At 56.7% G+C, this 17,043-nt stretch overlaps 1 protein-coding gene across 1 annotated transcript in view; it reads left to right on the plus strand.

Annotated features, from left to right (window-relative positions):
• The window catches only part of SLC38A3 (solute carrier family 38 member 3), a 77,995-nt gene that overhangs the window by 25,950 nt on the left and 35,002 nt on the right, over positions 1–17,043 (plus strand). The window contains exons 2-4 of the mRNA XM_045024237.1: positions 8,842–8,973; positions 10,353–10,437; positions 14,401–14,516. Of these exons, the coding sequence (XP_044880172.1) occupies positions 8,870–8,973; positions 10,353–10,437; positions 14,401–14,516 (305 nt within the window). The 5' untranslated portion in view covers positions 8,842–8,869. The remainder of the gene's footprint in view (positions 1–8,841; positions 8,974–10,352; positions 10,438–14,400; positions 14,517–17,043) is intronic.

Raw genomic sequence — 17,043 nt, forward strand, 5'->3', positions numbered from 1 at the left:
GTGCCAGCACATTTACCAGGAGACCGGTGCATGCAACAGACTCCAGTTTATACCAAATAAGTGCAGGGCTTGTGCTCTGGGCTTGGTGCCAGACAAGTGCCCCGGTGGGCAAAGCGTGGGCAGTTCCCTGGTCTGTGCCCCTCACTTGGGAACAAAGCACCTGGTCTCCCGTGCAGATCAGGGCCGTGTCCCCAGTGAAGATGGCTTAGCCTGCAGGCGCTACTGCATCCCCCCAGAGGGGCTGAGCTGTCGACTGACAGGTGTCGCTTTCCTGGAATATGGCTTCTGTTTGCAAACTCACATGTCCCAAGCCTGGCCCCTAATGAGAGATCTGGACAGAACGGTCTTTGTGGTCTCGCTTCTTAACCTGATGGCCTGGAGTCGGTCTCTTTCCAGAGCCTACCTTCACGTGGGTGGGGGAAGGTGGGAGATGGAACAGCTCAGATTCCAGCAATGGCTAGCCAGACAGGGAAACTGAGGCAGTGAGCTATGAAGTGTTGTGTGCAGGGTCCAGAACAGAAGCCAGATCTCCTTGCCCATCTGTGGCTCTTTCCCATGGGACCGCCTAACAGAAGCAGAGCCTCTAATGATAACAAATAGTTCTCCCTTGGCTTGAACTTGGATTTGGGGGCGAACGTGGGTTCTTCTCAGGTGACTTTCCCCGGATGGAAAGTGTAACAGACTGCCCGGCGTGTGCCAGCGCAGTGACACCTGAGGTGGTTTTAACAGCAGGGTTATTGCAAGTTAGTTTGAAATCATTGCCGCACTTTACAGACCCAGCCACAAACACCCTGGTGCTCCTCCTCAGCCTTTAGTATGACAGAGGCAGCCTTGTCCAGTGGTTAGAGCAGGGGCCTTGGGAGTCAGGGCTCCTGGGCTCCGGTCCTAGGTCGGGGTGGGCCAAATGGGAGTGAGTGGAATTGGGAGCTGGCACAGAGGGTGGCAGTGCCACTCAGATTTGGTGGCGGTATGGCTGGGCCAAATCGGAGTAGCACTGTGACCATGTGGGACAATCACAAAGTCCGGAGCGGGGCATTGGGTCCACCGCGCAGGAGGGGAGCTGCCACTGTAGGTGAGTGGGGCATGGGCTCGCCCTCCCCTCCGTCCCGGGCTGGGATTAGGGGTGGAGTGGCGGGGTGTTGCTGTGGGTGGTCAGTGCTCCCTTAGCAGGGCAAGGAGTCTGGGGGTACCCATTGCCTTGGCAGGCTGCAGCCACCCCTGCCTGCATCAATTTCCTCCTCTGGAAAATGGGGTGAAGTAATCATTACCTCTGGGGGGTCCTCGTCTGACACTCTTCAGGATCCTTGCAATTACAGCTGATGGCGGGGGCTATAAACTCCAGAGCTAAAAGAACAAGCCGAAAGCTGAGAAATGGTTGGAGAATATTAGCTAGACCCCAGGGCATGTTCCCATCTCTCCCGTGTCTGCCTTTTCCAGCCCTTTCCCAGCTGATTAATGGGCTTATCTGAGTCCTTCCTCAAGTGGCTTTTTAATCACCAGAAGCCTGAGCTCCGGGTACCAGCCAGGGCGGATCCTTGGCAGCTGCTCTGTGTGAGCGCAGACTAGCTGAGTGCGTGTCACTGGCCAGGAGGCGGGGGTGGCCAGGTGGTCTGGCTGGAGCAGACGCACCTGGAGCGGGCCCTGGATGGCTCAGGGGCTGGATGCAGGGAGCTGGGACGTTGTGTCTTCGGGGCGCTGGCTCCGATGGGAGTGACTGGAAGCTCTTAGCAGCTGGTGGCTGCCTGGTGATGTTCACAAGGTGAACAGGCTGTCCCAGCTCCTGACAGACAGGGGTCCCCCTGGTTGTGCCCGCCACCCATGCTGGCACTAATTGCCCCCTTGTTGGAAGTGTTAGCTGAGAACCAAACAGACCATGGGGGTATCTCAGGGAGGGATGAGGTGCAGGGGCCGGGTGCCTGGGGATTAAGATGGGCCCCTCCACCTGCTGCCCAGTGGCTTTGTTCCACCCCAGAGGTAGCTGCATTTCAGTGGTGACTGATGCAGTCTCATCAAGTTGCTTGTGTTGTCTCCTTTTTACATTCCTAGAGTGCTTTGGGATCCTTTATTTATTTGTATGACAGCAGCGTTCGGGCACTGCAGCGCGAGGCAGCCCCTGCCCCAGAGAGCTTGCGAGCTGACTAGCCAGGACAAGCCAAGGAAGGTTTATAATCCTTGTTTGCCAGATGGGGAAACTGAGGCACGGGGCCTGAGGGTCCCACAGGGCATCTATGGGAAAGCCAGGAATGACCCCAGATCTCCTGCCCTCCCTCCGTCTATGGCCATCACCTTGAGACCCCCCTCCCCCGTTGCTGGGCTGAAAGGCCCCAGGGCAGCCGCAAAGTTATTTTAATCATAACCATATTTTCCAAAGATGTTTGGCAGTAACAAACCCACAACGCCCCACTCAGCCTGAGGTGGGGGGCAGGGAGGGGGCTCCCCCTTGCCGGCAGCCAGCAGCCCATAAAGATGCACTGTTCGTGCGAGCCATTTCCCAGCGATTGGCGGGGAGGGGCGCATGGTCCCACAGAGGGAGCATTGTGCTGCCTGCCAAGGCATCCCGCACTCCCGGCCCCGGAGCCCAGAGAGCTGCCTCCACCAAGGCCTTGTTTCCAGTTCCTCTCCCTTCCTGCCCCCGCTGGCTGGCCTGGAGCTCCCCCACACTCCTTGGCTGGCACCGAGGCTGGCTGCTGCCAGCAGGGTCGTCCGGGGTGGGGGGCGACAAGTGGGGCAATTTGCCCCAGGTCCCCATGAGAATATAGTATTCTATAGTATTGCTACTTTTTTTATGGAAGGGGGCCCCGAAATTGCTTTGCCCCAGGCCCCCTGAATCCTCTGGGCAGCCCTGCCAGCCCCAGCGGGGAGACTTTATTAATCCTCTGTCTCTCGTTAGCACTGAGCCATTTCCATACAAGCTGGGGTGTGATGGGCGCTGCTGAAAGGGGGACACACAGGGTCTCCCCTTGCTCACAAGAGGAGGGGGGCCTTATTCTTCCATTTCTTCCCCAGTCCTCGGCTGTCAGTCGTTGAAGGGACCCATCCCAGTGGTGTTTGAAATGCCAGACCCTGCTGCCGGGCCGGGGCATCCCTGCCCCTTAGCACCACCCAGGTGCTTCCCACCCACTGACCTCCAAGCACTGTGCAACAGAAATGCCCCCAGTAGTAATAATTATAATTAAAGTTGTTACCTCACAGCTCAGTGGTTTGAGCATTGGCCTGCTAAACCCAGGGTTGTGAGTTCAATCCTTGAGAGGGCCATTTGGGGATTGGTCCTGCTTTGAGCAGGGGGGTTGGGCTAAATGATCTACTGAGGTCCCTTCCAACCTTAATAATCTATGATCTATGATTTTAGTACAGGTGGGGAAACTGAGGCACGGAGCAGGAAGGTGCATGGGCAGAGCCGGGAAGCTGAGCAGGGAGCAGCCTGCACTAGCCCGGTTTGAAATGGGAGGCAGAGGAGAGGGGCTGCCCTGGCTGACGGGCCAGAGACTGACAGCTCCCTCCACTCAGCCCCTCTGCCATGACTTCCACACACACACACCCATTCCAGAGTCAGACCCTGAGCCAGGCCAGCAGCTGACATAGGCCCAATCTGGCAGTCGGAACCGTCTATCTCCAGCTCATGCTGGTAGTTCTCACCCTGCGCTGTCTGCAGGCCGTACTGCTCCCTCCCACCTACCCTCAGCTGCCTCCCCAGCCCCGTGGGGTCTGACAGGTAGCTGGTCCTGGGTGTGCCCACAGCATGATGACAGGATTGGGCCCCTCTGGTGAAAGAGGCGCCTCCCCCACCCCCACCTTGCCTGGGAATCCCGCTTCAGAGTTCCGGCTCCAGTGAGGGCTCCGAGCTGCTTGTCCGCCATGGGCTGAGAATAAGTATGGTAAGACATGGGAGGCGCCAGACGCTATGGTGATGGGCGCCAGGTAAGCATCACAGACAGGCAGGCACTCCCACCTTGCGTCTGGCACTGGTTGCTGTTTGGCCAGCCGGAAGCGGAATGAGCGGCCCAAACCTGGGGGCGCTGAGCTCTCTGCCGTGCTGGCCATTGTCAGATCAGCCGCCCTCTGCTGCAGCCCCGCGTCTCGCCTGGGCACTGTGCTAGTCACTGCACGCTCCGCTGCCTAGGGGGACCTCACCTGCTGCCCTTATATGCACAAGGCTGGCAGCGTGTGCCTGGAGCCAGGAACTCATGCACCCAGTCCATACCACGCCCAGCAGTGTCGCCATGTGAACAGTCAATGGCAAAGAGCCAATGGGAACGGGAAGCTAATTGCTGGGGGCTGAAATTTCTTCATGCTTGTCCTGCCCGGGGAGACCCTCGCACGAAGGGTCCTGGGCTGGGCAAAGCAGTATTGGTATTTCCAGGCCAGCGCTTTGCAGGCTGTCGGGGTCTCTCGCCCACTGCTGAAATGTGGCCACCCCTAAGGTGGCCCATGGCAGCTGTTTAGCAGTGTGCAGCAACACCACATCAGTAGCTTGGCTCCAGGAAGTGCAACAGGCTCCTGTATCCAGCTGAAAGTGCAGGGGAGACTAGAAATCCATCTGACAGCTCCCCGGACACTACAGATCCCCGCATGCAGGGCAGCCAGCGGAGCAAGACACAGCGTAGCCTGCTGGGCCCTGGCATCCCCTGGAGCTGCACCAGAGAGGAGGGACGCCACAGTCCCAGGCCAGAGCTTGGCCCTTAGGGCAGGGTTGGGAGGTGGATTTGCATCCAGACCCAGAGCTCTGGGGTGTGGGGATGCCCAGGGCTGGCACCTCAGTTTATCAGCAAAGGAGAGGCTGCCCTGGACATAACTGCCATCTCGGCTGGGGTGCTGGTCATGCCGCCATTGGATCCGATGCCCCATGGCCCTGCCCATTGTGCTGTCATGCACCCCAGCACTGCTGGATGCCCCTGAACCAGCCAGGCACTTTTCAATGGGCAAGTGCACCCTGTGGTGTTGGGGGTTGGGCCTTTAAGGGCTGAGCTTCCCAGACAGAGTGCATGTGGGGCGCTGAGAAGCTCAGCCTTTTAAAGGCCCAGTCTCCACAGCAAGCTGACCGAGGGCAGCCCCTTTGCACAAATGTTACAGCTAAAGGGGCTACTGACTGTGCGGCTTGGTGGAAGCATGCTCCTCGCTGATTAATAATCCCTGTCCCAATGACAGCAGGAGACCTCCAAGGGCAGCCACACCCCATGGACTGACCCTGCCCATGGGTCACCCCCAGGGTTTGCACTCAGAATCTTTACCATCATAGCACTGGTTGCTAGTGCTGGAAATAAAAGGTAGCTGCAGGGCCGACGGGGGGGGGAAAGCTGGTACAAATTACCGAGGCCCGGCGGTCCAGAAGCGGGCCTGGGGCCCGGCTTCCCCGGCTTTGTTGGCCCTGTTTAGCCGGTCCGCCCTTGCTGGGGGGCCTGAAAAAAAATTTTCACCTGGGCCTGAACCCGCTCTCCGCGGCCCTGGGTAGCTGTAGTAGACTCTTATCTTTCAGCAGCCCAGTCATGACAAAGGGCTGTGATGTGCCCTTTGCCAAGGTCCTGGAACCACTGCTTTCCACCCAGCTAGTTGGTAGCATGGAGTCAGCAGGGAGGTCAGGGCAGAGCCATAAGAACGGCCAGGCTGGGTCGGATCAATCATAGAATCATAGAAGATTAGGGTTGGGAGAGACCTCAGGAGGTCATCTAGTCCAACCTCCTGCTCAAAGCAGGACCAACACCAACTAAATCATCCCAGACAGGGCTTTGTCAAGTTGGGCCTTAAAAACCTCTAAGGATGGAGATTCCACCACCTCCCTAGGTAACCCATTCCAGAGTGCTTCACCACCCTCCTAGTGAAATAGTTTTTCCTAATATCCAACTAAGACATCCCCCACTGCAACTTGAGACCATTGCTCCTTGTTCTGTCATCTGCCACCACTGAGAACAGCTGAGCTCCATTCTCTTTGGAACCCCCCTTCAGGTAATTGAAGGCTGCTATCAAATCCCCCCTCACTCTTCTCTTCTGCAGACTAAACAAGCCCAGCTCTCTCAGCCTCTCCTCATAAGTCATGCTCCAGCCCCCTGATCATTTTCGTTGCCCTCCGCTGGACTCTCCAATTTGTCCACATCCTTTCGGGGGAGGGAAACTGGACACAATATTCCAGATATGGCCTCACCAATGCCAAATAGAGGGGAATAATCACTTCCCTTGATCTGCTGGCAATGCTCCTACTAATACAGCCCAATATGCCCTTAGCCTTCATGGCAACAAGGGCACACTGCTGACTCATATCCAGCTTCTCGTCCACTGTAATCCCCAGGTCCTTTTCTGCAGAACTGCTGCTTAGCCAGTCAGTCCCCAGCCTGTAGCAGTGCATGGGATTCTTCCATCCTAAGCGCAGGACTCTGCACTTGTTAAACCTCATCAGATTTCTTTTGGCCCAATCCTCCAATTTGTCTAGGTTTCTCTGGACCCTACCCCTACCCTCCAGCGTATCTACCTCTCCCCCCACCTTAGTGTCATCTGTGAACTTGATGAGGGTGTAATCCATCCCATCATCCAGATCATTAATAAAGATTGTTAAACAAAACTGGCCCCACGACCAACACTTGGAGCACTCCGCTTGATACCAGCTGCCAACTAGACATTGAACCATTGATCACTCCCCATTGAGCCTGACAATCTAGCCAGCTTTCTATCCACCTTATAGTCCATTCATCCAATCCATACTTCTTTAACTTGCTGGCAAGAATACTGTGGGAGACCGTATCAAAAGCTTTGCTAAAGTCAAGTTATATCACATCCACCACTTTCCCCATATCCACAGAGCCAGTTATCTCATCATAGAAGGCAATCAGGTTGGTCAGGCATGACTTGCCCTTGGTGAATCCATGTTGACTGTTCCTGATCACCTTCCTCCCCTCCAAGTGCTTCAAAATGGATTCCTTGAGGACCTGCTCCATGATTTTACCAGGGACTGAGGTGAGGCTGACCGGTCTGTAGTTCCCCAGATTCTCCTTCTTCTCTTTTTTAAAGCTAGGCACTAGATTTGCCTTTTTCCAATCGTCCGGGCCCTCCCCTGATCGCCATGAGTTTTCAAAGATAATGGCCAATGGCTCTGCAATCACATCCACCAACTCCCTCAGCACCCTCGGATGCATTAGATCTGGCCCCATGGACTTGTGCATGTCCAGCTTTTCTAAATAGTCCTTAACCTGTTCTTTCACCACTGAGGGCTGATCACCTCCTCCCCATATTGTGTTGCCCAGGACAGCAGTGTGAGAGCTGACCTTGTCTGTGAATGGTTCGTCTTGCCCAGTATCCTGTCTCTAAGCTTCCGGGAGCATGGTCCCCTCCTGGCTTCTGGCAGTCAGAAGTTTAGGGTCACCCCAAGCGTGGGGTGGCATCCTGAGCCATCTTAGCCAATGGCCACTGATGGACCTATCTCCCATGGACTTACCTAGATCTTTTTTGAACCCTGTTATACTTTTGACCATCACAATATCCCCTGGCAATGAGTTCCACAGGTTAATTGTGTGTTGCATGAAGAAGTCCTTCCTCTTGGTTGTATGAAACCTGCTGCTTGTTCATTTCATCAGGTGAGCCTTGGTTCTTGTGTTGTGGGAGAATAACGCTTCTCTACTCACCTTCTCTTCATTGGTCATGATTTCATCGACCTTTCTCACATCCCCCGTCAGCCATCTCTTGTCTAAGCTTTACAGCCCTGCTCTGTCCGGCCTCTCCTCATATGGAAGCTGTTCCATACCCTGGATCATACTTGGTGCCCTTCTCTGAACCTTTTCCAGCTCCGTTCTCTCCTGGGACTACCAGACCTGGGCACAGAATTCCAGGGGTGGGCGCTCCAGGGGATTATACAGCAGTGTGATGGCAGGGGTGCTGCTGGCAGCTGGAAAGGGGCCAGCTTGGTGCTTGAGCTCACTCCACAGACGTGCTGGCCTCCCAGGTGGGCGCTGGCATGGCAGGTAGGGGTGGTAATAATGCCACCCTGGCAGCAGCCTGGGCTTGGAGTGCTCGAGGATCCCTGTAGACTATCCAGAGCTCGCCTGGCAGCCAGCACAGAGCGCAAGTCTGATGGGCTCAGCTGGGGGCTGGGCGAGTTGCTGCTCCCAGGTGTTTTTCACAGTTGTGCCCAGGTGGAGCCCATCAGAGTGACCCAGCAGAGACGGGGTGAATGAGGGACTGGCCATCTAGGGCCGTCTCTGAATGCCTCTCACAGCAGGGTAGCGTCCTCCCCCCACCTGGATGCCACTGGAAACCAGTGGTACCAAGCCAGGTTCTCCTCTCTCCCTGCACCCCCCCACATAGAGCTGTGCCCAGCACAGGGTGGGTGGGGGCTGTGCCGTGCCATGCTGTGCACTGGCCGGGGAGGGGAGCGTGTTTCCCAGTGATGGGAGACAGCTCGTCAGCTCTCACAAGTCCCCAGTGAGATGTCCTTCCAGTGCCCATGGAGAAACCCCTGGGTGTGTCAACTTCGATCTGGTGTCCCGTTAGCAGCAGGCCCAGGAAGGGTCAATGCGGACACTCCCCCTGGGCAGATGCAGGACCCTGTGGTTAGCCTGGCTCTGTGGCTGCCGGTTGGGAAGGGAGGGCAGCTGGATGGCAGCAGGCTGGTGGGTGACCCCGCTGGCATTTCCACGTGCCCAGGGGGAGACCAGTTGAGACCTGGAAGCCAGCCCAAGGTGGGATTTCTGGCAGGTCAAGCTCCGAGCCCGTGGCCTGGATACAGGTTATTCTGTTTGTGTTCCCAGCCCCACTGAGCCCTGATCTGTGCTCTGCCGCCTGGCCCAGCCCCATGGGGAGACGTCATTCTCCAGGGTCTCAAAAGGAGCACGACTGACTTTCCTTCCTTCCCACAACCAGTGCCGTCGCCCCAGTGAGTCCAGCAGAGATGGACCCCGCAGAGATCCCCATCCAGACAGAGCTGGTGGAGCTGGTGCCCAACGGGAAATACGCTGTGAACGCCTCAGCCATCCCCTTGGTGGGGAATGCCAGGTAACCCCAGCACATGAGCAGAGGGCAGGGGCTTGCCTGGCTGGAGCCAGCTGAGAGACAGAGTCATTCTGTCTTCCTGCGCCTGGCAGGGGATGGGTTAGGAACCCTTGCCAGAGCTAGGCACAGTGAAGGCAGGTGCCATGCAAGTGTCCCCTTTGCAGCTCTACCGGTGCTTCTCACTCCCGACCCCCAGCCCCCAGCTAGCCCAACCCTGGGCTCCCCCCCCCACACACCCCAGCTCTGCTGATGCCTCCCACTCCTACCCCATGACCCCACTCCCCACAGCTCTGCAACAGGTAGCCAAGAAAACAAACTGGGGAGGGGGCTGATCCCTGTCTAGGGTCTCGGTGGAGCAGCCCCTTGGATCCCGTACAAGAAGGCTGGGTGTTCAGAGATGAGCCAGAAGGACTGAGTGGCCGGTGAGGTGGATTGATGAGGAGCCCGGCTGAGCGGCAGTGTGAGGGGGACACAAGCAGGCACGGGCAGAGGGTGGGGGGGGGAAGCTAAGCTGCATGGGCAGGTCCTGCATGGTGCAGTCTGACCTAAAAGGGCCAGCTCCAGCCTGAGCCTGGGGAAGAATTTGCTTCTAAGGAGGAGAATGACGGGACCACACACCCCAGTGCAGACAGGAGCAGTGGACACAGGAAAGCTGGGATCTGCTGCCCTGCGGGGTGATGCTGAGGAAGTCCCAGCCCCTCTCTGCCTCAGTTTCCCCAGGGGATCCTGATGCTCACCCTGCCTGGAGGCAGGGGCAGCTCCAGGCACCAGCGCACCAAGCGCGTGCCTGGGGCTGCAAGTCGCGGGGGGCGCTCTGACGGTCGCTGTGAGGGCGGCAGTCAGGCTGCCTTAGGCGGCATGCCTGTGAGAGGTCCTCCAGTCCCGTGGTTTTGGCGGCAATTCGGCGATGGGTACACCGAAGGCGCGGGACCGGGGACCTCTCACAGGTGCAATGCATAATCCGCATTACCAGTGGACCTCCCACAGGCGCACCGCCAAAAGCCGCCTGACTGCCGTGCTTGGGGCGGCAAAATACATACAGCCACACCTGCCTGGAGGGGAACGTGTTTGTGGGGCACTTTGAGCCCCTTGGAGTATTGGTGCTGGAGGAGGGTGAGGGATTGGTGCCAGTCACTCAGGGACCCTCTGCTGTACCTCCTCCCCGCAGGGTGCCATCAGAGATAAGGCTCCCCAGGGGCAGGCTGGAGCCCCCTGGCCAGCGGAGCGCCCTGGAGTGGGAGCTGTCGGAGATGGAGTGGCATGGCCTGTTCTGCCTTGTAGCACAGGAGGTGGCATGGGCAGCCCAGGTGGCACCAGGGAAAGGTAGCACCCCACTACGGTGCATGGTTTATGGGTCTTCTCTCCCTTCCACCTTACTCCAGGTTTGAAGAGCCCCAGCTCACGGTGGCAGAGATGGAGGAGTTCCTGCCCCAGGGCCCTGACAAGAAGCAGACCCACTTCACGGATGTGAGTCCAGGCGGGAGAGTGGCTGGTGGGGTGACTGCAGCCCAGGCACCTCCTTGTTCTACTTGCCAAGAGCCTGGCCCTCAGGCAGGGCACAGATCCACTGCCCTTCACTGCAGAGTAGGGGCAGGGCAGGGGAGTGGGAGTCGGGAAATCCAGGTCCAGTCTCCTGCCGCCATGGGCTGCCCCCTGAGCTCATTTCCTGGGGCACAGAGAGAGCTGGAGAGATCTCCCAGGTTCTTTGTTTTCACCATAAACCTCCAGTTTAGCATGTGTGACCCATTTGCCCTCTAGTGGCTGGTCCACCTAGAGGATAAAAGCCTACTACTGCTGCTCACAGCTTGTGCAATTTTTCCCTTAGCTCAAGTGATCAGAGCTCTTGCATTTAGTGCTGGTGACCCCTGGGGGTGGGTAAGTAGGCTTGTTACATGGGCTAGATGGCTGCCCTCTTGGCCTGCTCCCCAGGATTGAGCTGGGTGCCAGGCTGCCCTGCAGGGGCCCAAAAGCAGGGCACTAACCCTAACTGGCTGTGAGTTCTACACTTAGATTTCACCAAGTGTGAATTCCTCAGGCACTAGAATAGGCTAATCCTGGAGTCACCGACCATCCCTTTGGATGCTCCAGTCTATCCTGCCACCCAGGCAAGTCTGCCTTTGTCACAGAGGGTCCCTCATGCCAAGGATCACAGCAATAGTCAGGTTGCTCCCAGCCCCAAGGGACCCATCACTTACCCCAGGTCAATTGCACCTTAGACCATAGGCACTGACTGGAGCACCCACAGAAAAAAAATGGTGGGTGCTGAGCAGCCTCCCTAGCAGTGCCTCCCGCCAGCGCCTCCCGCCGACCGGCAGGCCCTGCCGATCAGCACTTTCCCCTGCCCTGCAGTGCCTTCCACCTGCCGCAATCGGCTGTTCCGTGGTGTACGGGAGGCACTGGGATGGATGAGGGAGTGGGAAGGAGCGAGAGTGGAGCATTCTTAGGGCAGGGGATGGGGAGGGCAAGGAAGGAGCGGGAAGAGGCAGGGTGGGGGTGAGGTCTGGGGGCAGGGGTGGAGTGGGGGCAGGGCCTAGGGTGGAGCAAGGGGGCACACCCTCCCAGCGCTTAGAAAGTCGGTGCCTGTTCCTTAGATCTCACCCATAGACAGCACCTGTAGCCAGTCCGGTAATAAACTCTCTAGTGCAGTAATACTCCGAGTGAGGCTCGGGAGCCGCAAGTGGCTCTTTAACCTGTCTCCTGCGACTGTTCACAACACATGATGTTAAAGCCCCATGTGATTTCATTATTAACCAATCCAAGTTAGTGACCAGTCAGGATGCTTGTACTGTGTTATTAACCGACTGTGGAATACTTGGCCAATCATTGTGCCGTGAGAATAGTGTGTAGATATATATATATATGTAACCCCTCTGCTAGGCTGAAATGATAGCAGCAAGGGCCAGGTTCAATACATAGGGGTCCCTTCCCCACCACGTAATGCAAACCAGCTCAAGCCCCCACCCAGTGACCTGGGAAAATCTTACACACACCCCTGGGCGCCTCAAGGAGGCAATACTTCCCCTCTCGCAAGCACAGACTCTTGGTGTAGCAGAAAAGGTTTAATCACATAAGATAAACAACAAGCATTAAATTTGGAAAATACCTCAACTAGAGTTCATAGGTCAAACCGTGAGCAAAGACCCACCCCAGCAAATTGGGCTGTGTCCTTCTCTCTGGGCCCTTGAGTCCAGCAACCCCCCAAATCACCCACAGTCCCAAAAGTCCCACAATTCAAAAGTCTCTGTCCCGGGTCAGTGCAGCCTCAGAGTTCAAGAGTCTCTTTGCAGAGGTCCCCCTCCCCAGCCTGGGTAGAAAGGGGCAACTTACATGGTTCGGGGCCAACTGCCCTGCCTCTTCGTGGGGTTCTGCTTCCACTAGTCATCCCCGCAAACAGCTCAGCTCCACTTGCTCTGTGGGCTGCTCCACTCTGCCAGCTGCTCTGGTCCACCAGCTGTCCTGTGATCCGCTCCAGCCGTCCTCACAAGCTGCTCAGCTCCACTCACCCAGCGGCTGCACAAACTGCTCCACTCTGCTCTGCCAGTATTGCTTCAGGCTCCCCCACTCATTAGCTCAGTGCTCTCAGCTCAGCAAGTCCAGCTCTTCAGTGATTTCAGCTCCACTCATTAGCACAGTGCTCTCAGCTCAGCGAGTCCAGCTCTTCAGTGATTTCAGCTCTTAGAGATTCCAGCTCATAGTAGGGGAGCCCCAGTACCAGTGAATTCAGCTCAGTAACCTGCATCTAGATTCTTAAGGGAATCAAAAATTAACTCTGACATTCCACAGTGGAGAGAGGCATAGGTGGAACTGGTGCTTCTGGTTCACACATGGCACCTGCACCACCAAGTACAGATATCTGTCCCCAGCCTCTCTCCCTTGACTGGGTTTTGGAACCCATGTCCCTTGTCTAGCAAGTGCTATTTAATTGATAATGAAACCCTCTATCATAAGACAGTTTTGTAGTTCCTCATTTACTTAATTGGGGTGACAACATTTTATTGCTCCTGCCCCAATAACAACGAAATTGGGGCTCCCATAGCTGTGAAAATAACCATCCCAGGCTGCTGTGCGGTATGCTAAGTGGGGGTGGGGGTGCCAATGCAAATAACTGAATTGCTAATGCGAATACTTGAAACTTCTTTCTGCACTCCCCATAATCTACCACCAGAGGTCAGGGTAGAGCTCATCCTGACTCTGCTTACATCTATATAGTCAATGAAACAAGGAATTCACATGACTGGGGCCCTTTTGGGTCATGTTACTTGCTAATTTGGCTCCTGACCGGCTGAGCTCGGAGTATGACGGCTCTACAGATGTATTGACTAGGAAAAGGAGAGAGGAGAGCTCTTTGAGAGGTTAAAGCAGCTAAACACAGACACACCCAAATGAATTCCAGTCTTACGTTTCAAAAGGTAATAGAGGCTTCTCTGATAAGCAGGCTCTATCTGTCCTTTGCGGCTAACCCTGGCTAAGCACTGGGAATCTCTTGCTTATGCCCAGTAATCCTTGCCCCTCAGAGTCCCAGCAGCATAAAAGATCCAGTTCCTTCTTGTCAGGGCTTTTTATTCCTCCCTCCATTCTGCTTCGAGATGTAAATTCAGCTGCTGGGAGGAACTCAGGAGCCTGGCTCCTCTTGGGGTAGAGGGCAGCAACCAACAGAAATCTTTTGTCCTCTGCTGGTCCACAAGGGTTCAGCTGGTGTCACTGGGCCTTCTTGGCTGGGCCGGAGCTGACACCTCCCGTTCACACTCCATTCACACTGGTTAGTGCTTCTCTCCTGTCTGGTGGTTGCGAGTTTCAGAGTGACCGTTTCACTGTTACCTCCTAGCATGGGACATAGGTATTATAAACCGGATTAATGCCGGCAGTGACTCACAGCATTCCAACACATCCAACCACTAAGGCCATTTGTACAACGCTAATACCGAGGTTAATAAGGCTAACGCCCAGGCTGGCTCCAGCTGTGTGCTTGTCAAGATTCAGTCGACATCTAGGGGCCTTGGCGTCACAGCGGGGCCTTCTAGATATAAGAGCAGGAGCAACTACAGCTGGAGTTGAAGAGCCAGGCTGTGGAAGTGGGGCTCTCACGGAGGGGGCCCCCTAAGGCCTGCTGCCCAGAGGGGTGCAGCAGCTTAGGGCAAGGAGGAAGGCTATTGAGGCAGAGGGATTACAAGGGAAATAACAGCCCCTAGGAAGGAGGAATGTACCCTGGGCAGTGATGGAGGTGCTGGTACCAATTAGATGGTAGTAGCCCAGAGGCGCTGCCGATGGGCCCAGTCCCCACATTTCCGCAGCCAGAGGGTTAGCTGGGGTGCTCCGAAGGCATCGCTCTGTGTGAGTGGCAGGGGACATGGGGGTATTTCCAGCTAGGAGCACGGGGGGCCAGGCTTTGCCCAGCCACGGCGCGTGACCTGCTGTGTCCTGTCTGTGCAGTTCGAAGGGAAGACCTCCTTTGGCATGTCCGTCTTCAACCTCAGCAATGCCATCATGGGCAGCGGCATCCTGGGGCTGGCATACGCCATGGCCAACACCGGCATCCTCCTCTTCCTGTGAGTGAAGCTCTCCACACGCCTTGTGCTGGGGTGTGGCTGCGCGGGGGAGGGCTTGGCGCACACTCGGGGGCTGAATCTGCTCTTTGGCCTGTGTGGGTCCAAATGGGAAAGGACAATAACTCCTAGCCGGGCATGGCAGCAAGTGAGAGCCTGGGCAGAGGGGTGGGTGGATACTAACCCAATGATGAGAACAGGGGTGTATGGGGATGGATGGATGGATGGATGGATAGAGGGGTGTGTAGGGATGGATGGATGGATGGATAGAGGGGTGTGTGGGGATGGATGGGTGGATAGAAGGGTGTGTATGGGGATGGATGGATGGATGGATGGATAGAGGGGTGTGTGGGGATGGATGAGTGGATAGAAGGGTGTGTATGGGGATGGATGGATGGATGGATGGATGGATGGATGGATAGAGGGGTGTGTGGGGATGGATGGACGGATAGAAGGGTGTGTATGGGGATGGATGGATGGATAGAGGGGTGTGTGGGGATGGATGAGTGGATAGAAGGGTGTGTATGGGGATGGATGGATGGATGGATGGATGGATAGAGGGGTGTGTGGGGATGGATGGGTGGATAGAAGGGTGTGTATGGGGATGGATGGATGGATGGATGGATAGAGGGGTGTGTGGGGATGGATGAGAGGATAGAAGGGTGTGTATGGGGATGGATGGATGGATGGATGGATAGAGGGGTGTGTGGGGATGGATGGACAGATAGAGGGGTGTGTGGGGATGGATGGATGGATGGATGGATGGATAGAGGGGTGTGTGGGGATGGATGGACGGATAGAAGGGTGTGCATGGGGATGGATGGATGGATAGAGGGGTGTGTGGGGATGGATGAGTGGATAGAAGGGTGTGTATGGGGATGGATGGATGGATGGATAGAGGGGTGTGTGGGGATGGATGGACGGATAGAGGGGTGTGTAGGGATGGATGGATGGATAGAAGGGTGTGTATGGGGATGGATGGATGAATGGATAGAAGGGTGTGTATGGGGATGGATGGATGGATAGAGGGGTGTGTGGGGATAGATGAATAGACAGAGGCATGTGAGGGGCGTGCGCTGGGTGGACACGCACACTCAGTGTTTGCACGCTGGGGATGTTGCAATTGCTGTTGGCGGCTGACCCTGCCTGAGCTGCCCCGCAGATTTGTGGCCATGCTGGCTGACAGGAGCAGGGATGGGCAGAGGGCCCGTGGGTGGCTGGCCCAGCTGGGATCCCAATGCCATCGGTGATCCTGCTGGCACAATGCCAGCGTGTTGGCAGAGACAAGAGCCCACGGTGCCCTCCCGGCCTCCCACTGCCCCAGAGCAATCAGCCAGACACAGGGGATTCCCCCTGGAGACAAACACGGCAAGGGCCAGACATGTTGCTGTCCCAGGAGCTGCGATTGACACTCCTCGGCACGGCACAATTCAGTGCACTGTCTGCTCCACCGCCAGCTCTCGACACCCCACCACCGACAAGCCCCAATTCCCCTCCCCCGCACAGAACTGCCAAGGGCCAGCATCATGATATGCAGCCAACCCCCAGCTTGACCCATCCTGCACCACATCCGACCTTGCCAGAGCCCCCAGGACAGCCCGGGCGTGGGCGAGACCAGCTCATGGGTGAAGAGCGGCTGGCTGAGGCTGAAGCCGAGTGAGCTGGGGGCGGTGCTGGTGAGCAGAGGAATCACACTGGAGACTCTGGGCCACGAGGCAGTCTCCCCCAGAGAAAGGTTGATGCCCCAATCAGTCGATTCAATCCGGGGCTCGGGAGGCACCTGGGCTCCAGAGGGAGGGAGATGGAGTGAGGCCGAACTGGAGAGGAATCAGTGAGAGACACGGAAGAGCTGGAACGAGCGTGCCGGTGCAAAGAGCCCAGCTGATGCTCGGGCAAGGACGCCCAGGAAAAGGGGGAAAACCGGCCGAGCCCAGAATCCGGAGGATTGCTGTGGGAGGGGTAGGACTGCCAGGAGCTCTCTGGGTGAAGAGGTCACTGCCAGGCAGGAAGCCCTGGGGAACAGGGCTGTGGCCAGGGAACGCAGGACTGCTCCAGACTAGCGGGGAATGGGTTGGACCTTTCAATATTTGTTGTGGGAACTGTGGGAGTTCTGTGTGGAGCGACAGACTGGGAGTTGATTGATACGTTGCGTTCGGAGGCCAGCTTTGAGTGACTCTTCCTTGCATGGCGGGACCAGGAAGAGAAACTGAGGCTGGAGACGCCTGTCATGCTGCACCCTGTTCATAGACTCATAGACTCATAGACTTTAAGGTCAGAAGGGACCGTTATGATCATCTAGTCTGACCTCCTGCACAATGCAGGCCACAGAATCTCACCCTGCAGGCCACAGGTGAGGTTGTCCTGTCATGATGACCTGGCCGGAGTTATTCGCGCCTCTGTCATCTCTCAGCTAGAATACAGCTGCACACCAGAGCTGGGCGCAATGCTTGCAGCACTCAGAGAACCTCAGCTGGTGTCGAACGCAGCCACGCACCAGTGAGATGGGCTTCCGCTGGCACATGGAGCCCCT

The sequence above is a fragment of the Mauremys mutica genome, chromosome 7 (assembly GCF_020497125.1).
Source record: "Mauremys mutica isolate MM-2020 ecotype Southern chromosome 7, ASM2049712v1, whole genome shotgun sequence".
NCBI classification, from domain to species: domain Eukaryota; kingdom Metazoa; phylum Chordata; order Testudines; family Geoemydidae; genus Mauremys; species Mauremys mutica.